The sequence below is a fragment of the Babylonia areolata genome, chromosome 23 (assembly GCF_041734735.1).
Source record: "Babylonia areolata isolate BAREFJ2019XMU chromosome 23, ASM4173473v1, whole genome shotgun sequence".
NCBI lineage: Eukaryota > Metazoa > Mollusca > Gastropoda > Neogastropoda > Buccinidae > Babylonia > Babylonia areolata.
The window spans coordinates 19,911,165-19,926,838 of record NC_134898.1 but is presented as its reverse complement, the minus strand read 5'-3'; the positions used below and the strand labels follow the sequence as shown (position 1 = coordinate 19,926,838).

The window sequence follows — 15,674 nt, the reverse complement described above, 5'->3', positions numbered from 1 at the left end:
TACTGCTGCAGAGCCAATCCGAACACGCCTTTCTTGTCGGGTGTGTTCCTCTTTCCACCCATCCCCCTCTTTCCTGTGTTAAAATAACACACCTCCACATGTGCTCACTCACCTGTCCGCCCCTACCATACCACATGTAATAATATGCACACTCGAACATCCATTACATGGTTTGTCTGACATTTTCATTATCAACATCCTGTCACAAAGCAACAAATGTATCTTTTATGACCAAAAAAATATAAAGATCAAGAAAGGAGGCTGTGAAAAGAAACGAATGGAAAATGTATGCATGTTTTCCATTTCTTTGATACAGATAATCACACTCTCCCATCACACTGATATTCACAATCACGCATGCTACCACTCAGCAGGCATGCATGTCCTAAATAAAGTTAAAGCTTTTTGGCTAATCCAATGGTAACCTTCGTCGAACAGAAGAATGTCTTGGGAGCACAAAGTGACACACCATCACAAATTAACATGTCGTTATGACACGCACGTAACATTCAGTGGGAAGACCTGTCATTCTACGGAAAACAAGCAACATAAACATCACCACCTAATGATACAAGCTTTCAGGGAAAAAAAAAGAAGAAAAAAAGAAGAAATAGGTGCGGTGTAGGAGTGGGAGCACAGCTTGTTGGAAGCTGCAGACAAAATTCAGGGCAGAAACACATGCAAATCACTGCAGTCACTTGCAAATGGTTCAGTACACAGCAGCAGTCAAGCAAAGGAAATGAATGATGATTTGGAATGATTCCTTATAAAAAAAAAAAAAAGAAAAAAAAAAAGCAAAAAAAGCAGCATGCAGAACTGGAGTCAGCCACATCCCAAATGATGGCTATACTGCCATTATTGCTCGCAAACTTAAACATCAATTTGGTGTCAAACGCAGATATGGTTTTGAACTGCACGGCCAGGCATGGGTAAAGAATCAAAAGACACTTGCTCCCTGTAACTGTGCATGGTTCAGTGTTGTGGAATCATGTTGTACAGAACTGATGCGACTCAAGAAGACCACAGGAAGGTTTGGCAACCCGACGTCTACAGCAAGTTTCCAGTAACCACGAAAGACATCTCTGAACTCTGGGTGAAGACAGTGTGTCTAGCTGCTAAAATGCCGTGGCCACAGAGACCTGTCTGCTGTCAGGATCTCAGAAAGACCTCAACTGTCAAAGAAGGGTCATCAGAACAACTGTTCCTTGATGGGTGGTCAGTTGTAGGTAAGACATGGATGTGTTGACCAGTGCAGTAGGTATTCCAACAACCCAAGTGGTACAGACGCCAGAATCTTAAAACCTCAAGACAACTGAGCTGCAGCTCAGTGAATGCGTCTGATCAATGACTGAATTACAACTGATACAGGGGCATATGTGGTGGAAATTAACACTCACCAGAACAACAGAAGTGGAAACAAACACTGAACAGAACAACAACAAAAAATAAATACATAAAAGATTTTCTAAAGAAAGGTTTGGGGGTAAAAAAATAATTGGTTAGAAAATGTCGAGAAAGATAGTACAGTTACAAATACTCTGGCCAAGTTGGTAAAACTCTTCCCTAGACACACATGATCTCCATCCCCTCTACAAACAAACAAGGTATAGTCTAAAAGAAGAAAAGGACCAGCTACACTGAATGACTTGATGTGAACATTACCACCACCACCCCATTGGGGCAGATACAAGGGGTGAAGCACTGGCAGGAAGAAGTCCTAAAACTGGACTTCACAACACCCTCTAAGAAATGGCCACCACATGCCGTGCAGTCAACTGGGGCAGCGTAAAATAAAGGGCACTCACTCGCTGCCCCCTTCTCCCGACTACCTGCCCCCCTCTCTATTACAACCCCCGCCCCCCAATTCCCCAAATCCTTCCCATACATTCCAGACTGCCCTCCTCCACCTCACAACTCCCTTCCTACCTCACTTTTCATCTGACAATGACAGCTCTCAACAGACACATGACATCCCTGGTCCCATTTCCCTTCATTTTTACTGACTGGAAAGGCTACGACAAAGAGAATACAACCAGTAACATGTATATGAATCATAAACTGCAGGTTTTTGTCCCTGCACCATCCCATCTTATTTGTAACCAGAACAGTAAAAACACTGCTTACTTCTTAGATGACCAGGAAGGCTAACACCTAACGATAACCAAACCAAAAAAAAAAAAAAAATTTACAACCACCCCACACCGCCCCATCCCTTCAAATGGTATGACCTTATCAACAAATGTCATCCAAGAGTCTATAATCTGTGCCTGCAGCAAAAACCAAACCATGTTTAATTCTTACTTGAACAAATAACACACTTGGCCAAGGAAAATCCCTGGAGTTGTCTCTTCCAGCTGTAGAACACCAAGGGTTAAAGAACATATGTACCAGGCAACAAACTATAAAAACACTTTGACATTAGCTACACATAAAGAGAGGACAAAAACAAACAACAAAACAACTCATCTCCTGGCAGTCAAAGCACAAAGCAAAGAAAACAAACAAAAAAGTTTTCAAAATGCTCAAAACCAAGCACAGAACAAACCACCAAAAACGAGTGGAGGTTAAAATAACACAAAGCAAAGATTTTCCTGACAGCTAAAGCTCTACTTCAAACAGCAAAAACAAGCCACACACACAAAAAAATGATGTGCTCAACTGAGGGATCGGGGACAGACAGAAAACAAGCATTCTGATTGGAACTGATGGTTTTGTTGTTATCACAAAAGTTGTACAACAATCACTGGAAACATTATTTGGCTGTGCCAACTGGTTGTCTGTAGCAACAATCTACAACATGCAAAGAGAAAAAGAAGAAAGGAAAAAATCTTTTTTTTCTTAAGAAAAAAGATCTGGCGCTCCTCTAATCCCCCTAAATGAAACAACAGCAACAATCTTACACAGAAACTGCTGGAAAGTTGAAGCAACCGTGCATATTTTTTTTACAAACTTAAATCCCCCCCCCCCCCCTCCCCCAATCTCATCCCCCTGAAAGAAACAACAACAACAATTTTACATCTTAACTCCTGACAAGTTTTCAAGTCAATATGTAAGTCAAAAATGCAGATGACAGTAATTTTACCACTCCAACACACACACACACACACCAAAAAAAAACAAAAAACTGTTAGACATCTAACTCTTCAGAGGTTTTTTTTTTCTCTCTGTGTGCAAATATTGGCGAGCACATGGAGTAAGATCCATGAACGGAACAACTACTGTTCATCAAATAGAAAACAAAAACTGTGAACAACTTTTAAACATTCTTAACCATATTTTACTGAAGAAAACTGATTAAAAAAAAAAAGAAATGTATTCATTCTTGTCGGGACTTTTTCCATTAGACCATTATCTGTGGTTCTTTAGTTAGGGCAGCCTGAAAACCTTTATACAATATTTCACTTTCAAACACATCACAAAATAATTATGAACTCCACTGCATGTCACCATGCAGAAATATGAATGCTGCTTTTCCAACACAGCCAAAACTTGAGCTGGGAAACCAGCACCATGCTCACTACAATAGAAATGGTTTCCATATTCAGAACTGGACTTGAATATATAACAACATGATGCATATATCCAAAGAAGTTCACTAGCACGGACAACAGAAATACAACATGAAACAAATGCAGACATTGTACACACCGCCTTTTAATCACAATATTTGGAAAAAATCTCTCCTCCCCAGACCAACTCTCCCCTCCCCATTATAAAGACCTGTGTGAATCAACTCGGGAGAGAAAAAAGACAACAATGGCAGCATGACAACAAAACCCAAAATGTGCATGTAAAAACCCCTCTCCAGGGATGTGATAGTGATCAATATAAAGACCTGTAAATAAAACTTCAGAATTAAACAGTACAGTACAGTTCACTTTTTCATGACAATACAATATTTTCAAACAGTACCACAGAAAGCAGATCAATAACCATTTAGAAAAAAAAAAGCCTTTCGGGAAAGAGAAGACAAAGTACTTTGTTATCCAAAAATTATCTGTATCGGTGTATGACAAAAACCCAGATTTTGCATGAAAAGAGATCAAGCTGAGTCTTGTAGCTTGTCAGATGACCACAGATTTGTGTTTTAGTGTGTATTTGTGTGTGTATTTATTCATTATAAGCCAAGCATTTGTAATGTAAATACATGCTTTGCTAAAAATACAAGAAGGAATGGGCTTGCGCTATGCTGATTTCCTTTATGAACATATGCATTCATTTCACTTACAATCTTTGTCACACAACTTGGAAAAAGACCTGAAAGTGAATTCGTTCGTATACCCTCATATATCTCATACTTGCAAATTCCAAAGCTTGTATAAGATTATAAAGGGTATCAGTTTATACATACAGGAATTAAGCAGCTTGTATGATGAATTCTAAATTAAGAGCTTTTCAAATGAAGCCACACAACGAATCTGTACCCCTTCTTGCAACTTCTTTCTCTTATCCTGAAAGGTATGTATACATTCAATGGACAACCATCTTTATGAACAACTGAGAGTTTTCCAAGAGAGGAAAAAACAAAAAACAAGAAAAACATCTGTTAATAAACACATGTACATTTCAACTTTGAATATATCAAACTTTCTCATTAACATTAACTGTGCGTTTAATTATTGTTCTCCCAGGGAAAAAAAAAGGGGGGGGGGGGGGGGGGGGGGGAGGGGAAAGAGGATCTGTTCACAGCAGATCATAAATGCAATACTAGCAATCTCACTACAAGAGAAAGTGGGTTCAAGTATGAAAAGAAAAGGAAAGGAAAAAAAAAAGAAAAAAAAGCTTCCATTGGTGAGATAAATTGTTACCTGCAATATCCAAGACACACTCTTCATGAGCACACTGCTGGAAGGTGGAGAGCGAGCATAGGGAGAAAACAGGATAAAGCCAGTCCATAATGCATCCACAGGTAAAGAGCACCATGATATGATGAAAGAGGTTTCCAGTCAGCATCAGCCATCGTTAATGTACACTTGATTATGCTCAGAACATCGAAGACACCCCCCCACCCCCCTCCCCACACATCCCTCTCACCTCCACCCCACCCCATTCTCTCGCCGAACTCCCCACCCCACCCAAACACCCACGCAGATTCAGTCACAAACACCCCCAACCCCCACACCACCCAAACACGCACACACAGATTCAGTCACAAACAGGAATTGAAGTGTCACAGGTTAATCAAATCAGTGCTCCACAATCAACAGGTTTTTTTTCACCTCATCTCTTCCAGTCTGCATACACACCACTCACCACACAGCCCTCTTCATGCTGCTTGCATACATACACACATACACACCAGTTACCCGACATAATAGCAAAGACAAGTCATACTGCAATCTGAGTGAGGGTTACACGATGATTATACATATATGAAGATATATTAGTAAGTATATATATATCCTTCTACAATGGAAATGTTGAGCATACAATATTTGTTGACCTTCAGGAATTAGCCACTGTCATGTGAAGTCCCTGTGTCTGGCCATCCCCACGGTGTCACCTGTCTCTCTGGTTTGTGACCTAGTACGCATGTGATCACGGCCACATGCTATCTGCTATGTAATGTGCTACCACATCAAGGGGGAAGCACTGCAACCCTCTGCACTGTGGAGGGCAAGTTTTCTCCCTTCTATCTTCTGAAGGAGGGTCAGCACTCTTCCTTCCATCTTCTGGTGGAAAGAGACCACTCTCCCTTCATCCTCTGGTGGAAGATGAGTACTCTCCCTTCCATCCTTTGGTAGAAGATGAGCACTCTCCCTTCCACTTCTGGTAAAAGATGACCACTCTCCCTTCCATCCTCTCATGGAAGGTGAGCACTCTTTCTTCCATCCTCTGGTGGAAAATGAGCACTTTCCCATCTTCTGGTAGCAGGTGAGCACTCTCCCTTCAATCCTCTGGTGGAAGGTGAGCACTCTTCCTTTCATTTTCGGGTGGAGGGTGAGCACTCTGCTTTCCATCCTCTTGTGCACTCTCCTTCAATCCTCTTGTGGGAGGTGAGCACTCTCCCTTCAATCCTCTTGTGGAAGGTGAGCACTCTTCAATCCTCTTGTGGAAGGTGAGCACTCTCCCTTCTATTGTCTGGTGGAAGATGAGCACTCTCCCATCTTCCAGTAGAAGGTGAGTACTTTCCCTTCTTCTGGTGGAAGGTGAGCACTCTTCCTTCAATCATCTTGTGGAAAGTGAGCTTTCTCCGTCCATCCTCTGTACCAATTCTATGATATGAAGTGATCAAGTGGGTCAGGTGGTCACTGATTTTACTCTGCAGCATGCAATACATATATATTTATTTATACTGCTCTGTAAAGCTGAAGCCTTGTTATGTACACAGTTCCTCAGTCTTCAACAATGCAATGCAAGTCCCCCCCCCCCCCCGCACCTCCTACATTCACATGCTTTAGGTCTATCTATCACATACCACTCTGTGCCCCCTTCAATGTCAACTCCACTGTCCAGTCTCCCCACACCCTTTTATTCTTCATTGTGTAAGGCCATGCCCTCCTCAAAGTCACCCAGTACACACTGTGCTACATACCCCTCCCCATGAGCTATCAGACTGGTCAGTGTCTGTAGAATAACACACGCACACACACCTCTGCTGCACCCGTATTGGGTAAGACTTTTCAACCATTCACATTCCTTACTAAATGATTTTGACTATGACTCAAAGACAGGGGCAAAAAGGGAGGACTTGGTCGTCCATTTCACAGCACTTTACAATCCATCCATTCCAACATGAAAAGTGTGAGTGATCCTTATTTTTCCTTCTTTCCTGACCACCTATTTACGAGCACAGATGTTCTGCTGCCCCCCGCCTCCCTCCACACCCCTCTCCCTGTGTGAATGGTCCATGGTTTCTGGCAGCATGACCTGTGAACAAGAGTCCTTCAGGACAAAGTGGTTGCTAGCAGCAGCCAGTGCATGGTCTCCTCACCACCATCACCACCACAGTCCACTGATAAAAGGGCAGACTGACAGCAAGGTTTAACCAGCTTCAACAGGGAATCGTCATCACACGTTCTATACCTCTGTCCTCCAATGATCATCACACTTTCTATACCTCTATCCTCAGTGATCATCACACTTTCTGTACCTCTGTCCTCCAGTGATCATCACACTTTCTACACCTCTGTCCTCCAGTGATCATCACACTTTCTATACCTCTGTCCTCCCGTGATCACCACACTTTCTATACCTCTATCCTCAGTGATCATCACACTTTCTGTACCTCTGTCCTCCAGTGATCATCACACTTTCTGTACCTCTATCATCAGTGATCATCACACTTTCTATACCTCTGTCATCCAGTGATCATCACACTTTCTATACCTCTGTCCTCCAGTGATCATCACACATTCTATACCTCTGTCCTCAGTGATCATCACACTTTCAAAACCTCTATCCTCAGTGATCATCACACTTTCTATACCTCTGTCATCCAGTGATCATCACACTTTCTATACCTCTGTCCTCAGTGATCATCACACTTTCTACACCTCTGTCCTCAGTGATCATCACACTTTCTACACCTCTGTCCTCCAGTGATCATCACACTTTCTATACCTCTGTCCTCCCATGATCATCACACTTTCTATACCTCTGTCCTCCAGTGATCATCACACTTTCTACACCTCTGTCCTCCAGTGATCATCACACTTTCTATACCTCTGTCCTCAGTGATCATCACACTTTCTGTACCTCTGTCTTCCAGTGATCATAACACTTTCTATACCTCTGTCCTCCAGTGATCATCACACTTTCTATACTTCTGTCCTCAGTGATCATTACACTTTCTACACCTCTGTCCTCAGTGATCATCACACTTTCTACACCTCTGTCCTCCTGTGATCATCACACTTTCTATACCTCTATCCTCAGTGATCATCACACTTTCTACACCTCTGTCCTCCTGTGATCATCACACTTTCTATACCTCTATCCTCAGTGATCATCACACTTTCTGTACCTCTGTCCTCCAGTGATCATCACACTTTCTACACCTCTGTCCTCCAGTGATCATCACACTTTCTATACCTCTGTCCTCCCGTGATCACCACACTTTCTATACCTCTATCCTCAGTGATCATCACACTTTCTGTACCTCTGTCCTCCAGTGATCATCACACTTTCTGTACCTCTATCCTCAGTGATCATCACACTTTCTATACCTCTGTCATCCAGTGATCATCACACTTTCTATACCTCTGTCCTCCAGTGATCATCACACATTCTATACCTCTGTCCTCAGTGATCATCACACTTTCAAAACCTCTATCCTCAGTGATCATCACACTTTCTATACCTCTGTCATCCAGTGATCATCACACTTTCTGTACCTCTGTCCTCCAATGATCGTCACACTCTCTGTACCTCTGACCTCCAATGATCGTCACACTTTCTATACCTCTGTACTACAATGAACATCACACTTTCTATACATCTGTCCTCAAATAATATCACATGTTCTATACCTGTCTTCAAATGACCATCACATATTATATACCCCTGTCTTCAAATGATCATCACACTTTCTATACCTCTATCCTCAAATGATATCACACTTTCAATACCTCTGTCCTCAAATGATCATCACACATTGTATACCTCTGTCCTAAAATAGCCATCAAATTTCTATACCTCTGTCCACAAATGATCACACTTTATACACCTCTGTCCTCAAATAGTATCACAGCATACCCAGCGGTTTAAAGAGGTACAAAGTGGTAAAATGCCTTTCAGAACTTAATTTTTCTTCTTCTTTTTTCAAGCATGTACATGCATAAGCATGTGCATGCACATCAGATGTGTCTGTGTATGTACATGTGAGTGAACGCTTGAGTGTCTCTGTTTTCATGTCTGTACGTGTTGATGTGAAAACAGCAGCATCCTTTATGGAGAGAGAGAGAGAGACAATGAGGTACTGAACAGACAGATGGAGCAAGGGACAGTGAGAGAGAAAGAGAGAAAGAGAGGAGAGAGGAGGTAAGGGCAGAGACAAGCAACACCTCCACAGAGATCAGACTACGCTCTGCTCCTATCCATTCCCAGCCCTCTCCCACTCCCTTGATGCTAGGCGCTACAGAGGCGCTACAGACTGCAGACAGCCCACTGACGTCCGGTCAGTCGCACAGGCACACAGCTACTCTCTACTTGTGTCTACAGTGTTCCAGCCCTGAGCCCTGAAGGAGCATGAGAGGGGGAGGGGTTGACAGTGCCCCAGGGGACAGCAGAGGTTACAAGGCGGTGGAGGACTTGGGTCTGGCTTTTCCACGGCGCTGGGCCAGGCGTGAGGCCCCCACAGGCTCCAGGGTGGCCTGCTTGATGTTCTGGGTGTTGAAGGCTTTGAAGGTGGCTGCCAAAGATCCCTGCAACAACACGCAGTCACAACCCATTCCACGTCAACTCACATGCCTCAAAAGCATTTAGAAATTTTTTTTTTTTTTAGTTTTCAAGGCTATTAACCAATGAGTACTCAATCTCTTGATATTTTTTTTGGATGGTAACAACAACAACAGTTGTTGTACATATTTAGCAGTTGAAGGAGCAGTACAAGAAGCAGCCAAGTGCAGGCAAAAATCTTGAAAAGCTTGTAAATACACTGATCTTGAGTGTACTTTTACTTTACTTATGCTCTCAAATATGCACTGATATGCATGCATACTGTTTCAGTTATAACTTACTGTCAGGTTTGTTCAACTGTGAAAAAAGGTGCCTCCATCCATTTTTATACTGTGACAAGCAACCCACAGTTGTAACATCCAGAACAGTCACTGACTTTTATGTTTTAGTTTTTCTGTAACAATAATTATGGCAATTCCAGAATGGTAAGTATGAATGGATGTGGCAGGTGGTGAGGACACTGATCTTGTTTTACACAATCCTTCTGCAGGACCTCAATGCCTGATAAGCACAATGGGTCTATACAAAAGCTCAAGCATCTGCTCTTTTTTTTCCTTCTGTTCTTTCTTAAACAGAATATGTTGTGTAGCATTTATGGATCAGTGCAATACTTTGGCACCACCCTGGAACCGAAGGCACTGACCTTGACAAGTTGTGCGTCCTGTATGGAGAGGGGGTGGTGAGGGAGCTGCTGGCGCTGTGAGATCCACTGGTGCTTCAACACCTGGCTGGCCGACAGGCGCGTGGTGGGGTCAATGTGCAGCATCCTCTTCACCAGGTCCTGAACAACACATACCACCATCAGCACGGACTGACTGATACGTACACTTTACATAGCACCTAGCCTTGGTCAGAGACCAAACTCTGAGCACTGTACAGCACTGACTGGCTTATATGGATACTTACATAGCACCTATGGTTGGTTGGAGAACAAGCTCTCAATGCTTTACAAACATGAAGTCATATGCAAATCAGGCTGCCTACAGAACTCAGATCGTGAGAGTGGACATGTGTTTGCACATGTGTGTGTGCGAGGTAGCATATTTATGCAAATATGTAAATGAGACTATGTAGAAACTGCTATGTGTGCGTGTGTGTGTGGATGTGTATGTGTGCTTTGCCAATCACACATTGCATTTGTCTTGTTTGTAATTTTCATTTATATTTCCATGTGGTCCTGATTTTCGTAAGTATTTTCCCCCATATTGATGTTAACTGTTAGCACTCTGGGCCCCTGTGCTAAGAAAGTATATGTATAAGAAAATATAAAAACTGTTTTGTCTCCTTTCTGACCTGAGCTTTTTCTTGCTTGTCTTTGATGACCAAAGCATGCAAAAACACTCTCACTCATACGCAAGTACACCTGGAAGAAGACATGTCTATAGGTAAAGGCAAGTCCCATCTCCCACAATGTTAATCAGCAATGCATTGTTACCACTGGCAATAACTTACTTTTGCTGGTGCTGACACGGAGTCCCAGTTGCCTCCAACTAGTGTGAACTTGCCCTCCTCAATGCGGGCCAGGATGTCGTTGGGGGTGTCGTTGGGGCCATTAGCAAAAGGGGTGTGACTGTCCAACAAAACATAGTCATTGTATTGTACTGCATTGTATAATTTTTTTTTTTGATTTTCTTTTTGTCACAACAGACTTTCTTGTGTGAAATCTGGGCTGCTCTTCCTAGGAGAGTGTCGCCTCAGTATAGTGCCACCCCTCCTCCCTCAAACACCCCCCGCCCCCCTTTTATTTTTTTCCACGGCTGCTCAGCTGAGCACAAAATCCGGCTCTTTAGTTGGCCGAGCAGCGTCTAGCGTCTTGGGTCAAAAAATTTTTAATGCCAGACTTTCCCACCGCACTCTGCACTGACCAGCGCATTCGCCGCGGTATTTCTGGCCCCGCGCGCCAAACCGGGACACTGCCTTCTTTGTTTCACTCGGCCCCGCAGCCCCCACCCCACTTTTCCCACCTTTTCACAGCATCCACACATTTCCTGCAGCGATTACAGAAAGTTGAATTATTGCTATTCCTGGTTGTATTATTGGAGTGCAGTTTGATTTGATTTACACAATTTCATTATTTTATCAACATCATCGTTTCATTTTTTTTTTTTTTTTTTAATACCTTAAAAATCTTGGTCTTTCTCGTGGAATGAAGGGCACGGCAGTGCCATAAGCCGACAGACACTCACCCCGCTCTCCATCCCCCTGCTGCTCGCACTCACCATGCTACAGTGTGTTCATTTAAACGTTTGTTGTGCTGCCATGAAAAATCGCACAACTCAAAAGGTAAGCTAATCTGCATGCAGGCATGCTATATGTTCTGTGTGTATTTACGATGTTATTGTGATAAACGCCTGTTTTCTTAGAGAGGGATTTAAACTTAACGATTTTTGCGATCATGTTTCTGCTTATCCTTCTCTTCTCTTTCTTCATTTATGTTTCAGCCGTTGCCGCAACAACCGCTGTGTAAGAAAACATATTGTGTTTGGAGTCAATGGAAAGCTTATTTTGTGTTCTTTTTAGAAAACCACTTCTTTAGTCGTTATTTCCGATCCATCCGAGGAGATGATGCGCGAAAGAAACAAAGCAGATTTACCGCCGAACAAGCGTACAGCGAGTGCTGCTGGCGTGGCCTGTTTGTCAGCCGCGTTTATTTATATCCATGCCCTACTTCCTGGGTTCACGAACTTTCGCAGGGCCAACTAAAGTGCCAGCACTGAACACCCGTGTTTCATCTGTAAGTGTAATCATGTTACTATCAAAATGGATTCTTGTACAGAATTTTGCTGGGAACAATTCCTTTTTGTGTGCCAAAAGCATGCTGCACACAGTACCTCAGTTTATCATCTCATCCGATGGACTAGCGTCCATACTATCACTCAACATCTGCTGGAGGGGGAGAAAATTCTGGCAAGTGTGGAATTTGATCCGCATGCTCTCACTTTCTAGGTGGACGGACATGTTACCACTATGCCACTACTGTGCTTATCATGTACCATCACCGTGCCATTCCATTCAAATTTAAATATCACCAGTAAAAAAAACAAACCCATCATTGTGTGTCAGTCAGATCTAACCCAGAAAAGGTAGAGAAGTCTGTTTTTAATGGTTATTTCTATCATTTCTCTGTGTTTGTCTGTGTGTGTGTGTGTGTGTGTGTGTGTGTGTGTGTGCGTGCGCGCGAGCGCATGCGCGCGCGCGTGCATGCGTATGATTTTCACTGGATTTGATATGAAAAGCGCTCCTATCTTTCTGTAAGTAATACATTCGATTTTAAATCAAGCCAACTACCTCTGCTCATAATGACAACGATACACAAATTATTTCACTGATTTTCCCACGCCATGACTTCTGTGCCTCTAGGAAGCTTTTCCACACACAGATTTCGAGTTATGCTAAACCTTCCCCTGACCATCCCACTCCCGTTTCCACTTCATACAGCTGATCATACACACTCGGACACATGCACTAAGAGACACACAAACACTCACAGATACAGATACACACCTACAGACACTCACAAAACAAAGCTCTGACACACATGTGAAACCATGCACCACAGTGTGTAGGACTGTCAAGTCGCATAGAAACAAAGCAGAGTAGTGAAGTTGACCACCACCTTACCCAGCCAGCATGGTGTACAGCAAGACTCCTAGACTCCAGATGTCACAGGAGGCATCGTACCCCTGTCGCTTCAACACCTGCAACACAACACACTCTTACAGCAGCTGCGCCACACAACGCACTACCCTAACAGCAGCTGCTCCACATAACACACTCATCTTGCACTACAGCAGGTGCTCCACACAACACACTACTCTCACAGCAGCTGCTCCACACAACACACTCCTCTTACACCACAGCAGCTGCTCCACACAACACACTCCTCTTACACCGCAGCAGCTGCTCCACACAACACACTCCTCATACAGCAGCTGCTCCACACAACACACTCATCTTACACCACAGCAGCTGCTCCACACAACACACTCCTCATACAGCAGCTGCTCTACACAACACACTCCTCTTACACCACAGCAGCTGCTCCACACAACACACTCATCTTACACCGCAGCAGCTGCTCCACACAACACACTCCTCATACAGCAGCTGCTCCACACAACACACTCATCTTACACCGCAGCAGCTGCTCCACACAACACACTCCTCATACAGCAGCTGCTCCACACAACACACTCCTCTTACACCACAGCAGCTGCTCCACACAACACACTCCTCATACAGCAGCTGCTCCACACAACACACTCCTCTTACACCACAGCAGCTGCTCCACACAACACACTCCTCATACAGCAGCTGCTCCACACAACACACTCCTCTTACACCACAGCAGCTGCTCCACACAACACACTCCTCTTACACCACAGCAGCTGCTCCACACAACACACTCCTCTTACAGCAGGTGGTCCACACAATATACTCCTCATACAGCAGCTGCTCCTCTGCAAAACAACACACTTCTCTTACAGCAGCTGCTCCACTGCAACACACTCCTCTTACAGCAACTGTTCCACAGCAACACACAACACACTCCTTGCAACACACTCCTCTTACAGCAGTTGTTCCACTGCAACACACAACACACTCCTTGCAACACACTCCTCTTACAGCAGTTGTTCCACTGCAACACACAACACACTCCTCTTACAGCAGCTGTTCCACTGCAATACACAACACACTCCTCTTACAGCAGTTGTTCCACTGCAATACACAACACATTCCTTGCAACACACTCCTCTTACAGCAGTTGTTCCACTGCAACACACAACACACTCCTCTTACAGCAGCTGGTCCACTTAACACACAACACACTCCTCTTACAGCAGCTGGTCCACAACACACTGAAAACACTCCCCACTCGTATGGATGAGGGGTCAGCACCCAATGAGGAGCACTTAACATAAATCAATCCAAAAGCTTGGTTTATGTAATTTACCCCACCCCTCCTCCCACCCCCCAAAAAAGAAGTTAAGGATCCATGCATAGAGACGGGATGGTGTCAGTTCTGGAACTCAGAATGTAACAAAATAAACCTGTGTGTCGGCGAATGTGGGTGAATCCAGATCAGCAACAAGAGAGTAGCACCACAGGAAACCAAACAAAAAAATGCACAATCACTGCCTTGACCACACCATGGCACGACAGCTTTTGCAAGGTGTGCAGTTTTCTTCTTTTTTTCTTTTCAATGTCAATCCATAAAAATGCTGCATGCACACAATGTTCAACTCTTCAAAAGCATGTTCAAAATGTACACATTCTCATAATGTGAAGTACACATAAGAGTACACAGCCGCAGATGTCAGACTAAAACCTCCCTGAAAGGTGGTTCTCACTACTTGCTTCCCTACCCCACCTCAAAGAAAAAACTATCAGAGTCTACAGTGTAGACGTGTGCTGCCACATTTCTGGTGCCTATGCATCAAATTGTGCAGTAGCTTTCCTGGTATGTCTGCAAGATTTTTGTTACCTTAGTAAAATTTTGAATAAAAAAGTTTAAAAAATAAAACAAAATTCTATCACATTGGTCCCCAGCTCTCACCTCAGGGGCGACAAAGTTGGCGGTGTAGCAGGGTGTCATGAGCAACCCGTTCTCCGCCCTCAGCTGCTTGGCAAAGCCAAAGTCACAGATCCTCAGGCTGTCGGGTGACCCACTGTCATCGGCGTACAGTATGTTGGAGGGCTTCAGGTCACGATGCACCACCTGGGGACCACGATACAGTCACCTGTCTGGGAGTGACACAACACCTCAACCTGTTCACACCTCCCTCCCTCAGTGCCACATGGAAGGTGGCAGAAGGGTTTAGATGCTTATCTGCCAGTACAGTTTCCGTGAGGGTCTGGTTTTGAATCCTGGTCTTGCCCTTTCTCCAAAGCTTGAATGGAAAATCAAAGTGAGCATCTAGTCATTTGAATGATATGATAAAACAGAGGTCCCGTGTGCAGCATGCACTTGGCACATTGAAAAAGAACCCGTGGCAATGTAGGTGTTGCCCTCTGGCAAATTCTGTGGAAGGAATCAACTGTGATAGGTGCATGAATATATATGTACGTACTCAAGGCCTGACTACAATGTTACTGGTCAGGCATCTGCCTCATAGATGTGGTGTAGCATAAATGTACTAGTCCAAACCCAGTGATGCCTCCATGAGAAACCGAAACTAAACTGAAACTCTTCAATACCATTTTGTGCCCCTTGACAGAATCATTCTCTAACACATAGACAGAATGGTGAATTTGGTTGGACAGATCCTTTTGGA

At 43.7% G+C, this 15,674-nt stretch overlaps 1 protein-coding gene across 1 annotated transcript in view; it reads right to left on the bottom strand.

Moving 5' to 3' along the window:
• Window positions 1-5,139: 5,139 nt before the first annotated feature.
• LOC143298046 (ribosomal protein S6 kinase 2 alpha-like) overlaps window positions 5,140-15,674 on the bottom strand; it is a 33,077-nt gene continuing 22,542 nt past the window's right edge. The window contains exons 17-21 of the mRNA XM_076610709.1: window positions 14,957-15,118; window positions 13,021-13,097; window positions 10,852-10,969; window positions 10,043-10,180; window positions 5,140-9,365 (exon numbers count right to left, since the gene is read on the bottom strand). Coding sequence (XP_076466824.1) covers window positions 9,234-9,365; window positions 10,043-10,180; window positions 10,852-10,969; window positions 13,021-13,097; window positions 14,957-15,118 — 627 coding nt within the window. The 3' untranslated portion in view covers window positions 5,140-9,233. The remainder of the gene's footprint in view (window positions 9,366-10,042; window positions 10,181-10,851; window positions 10,970-13,020; window positions 13,098-14,956; window positions 15,119-15,674) is intronic.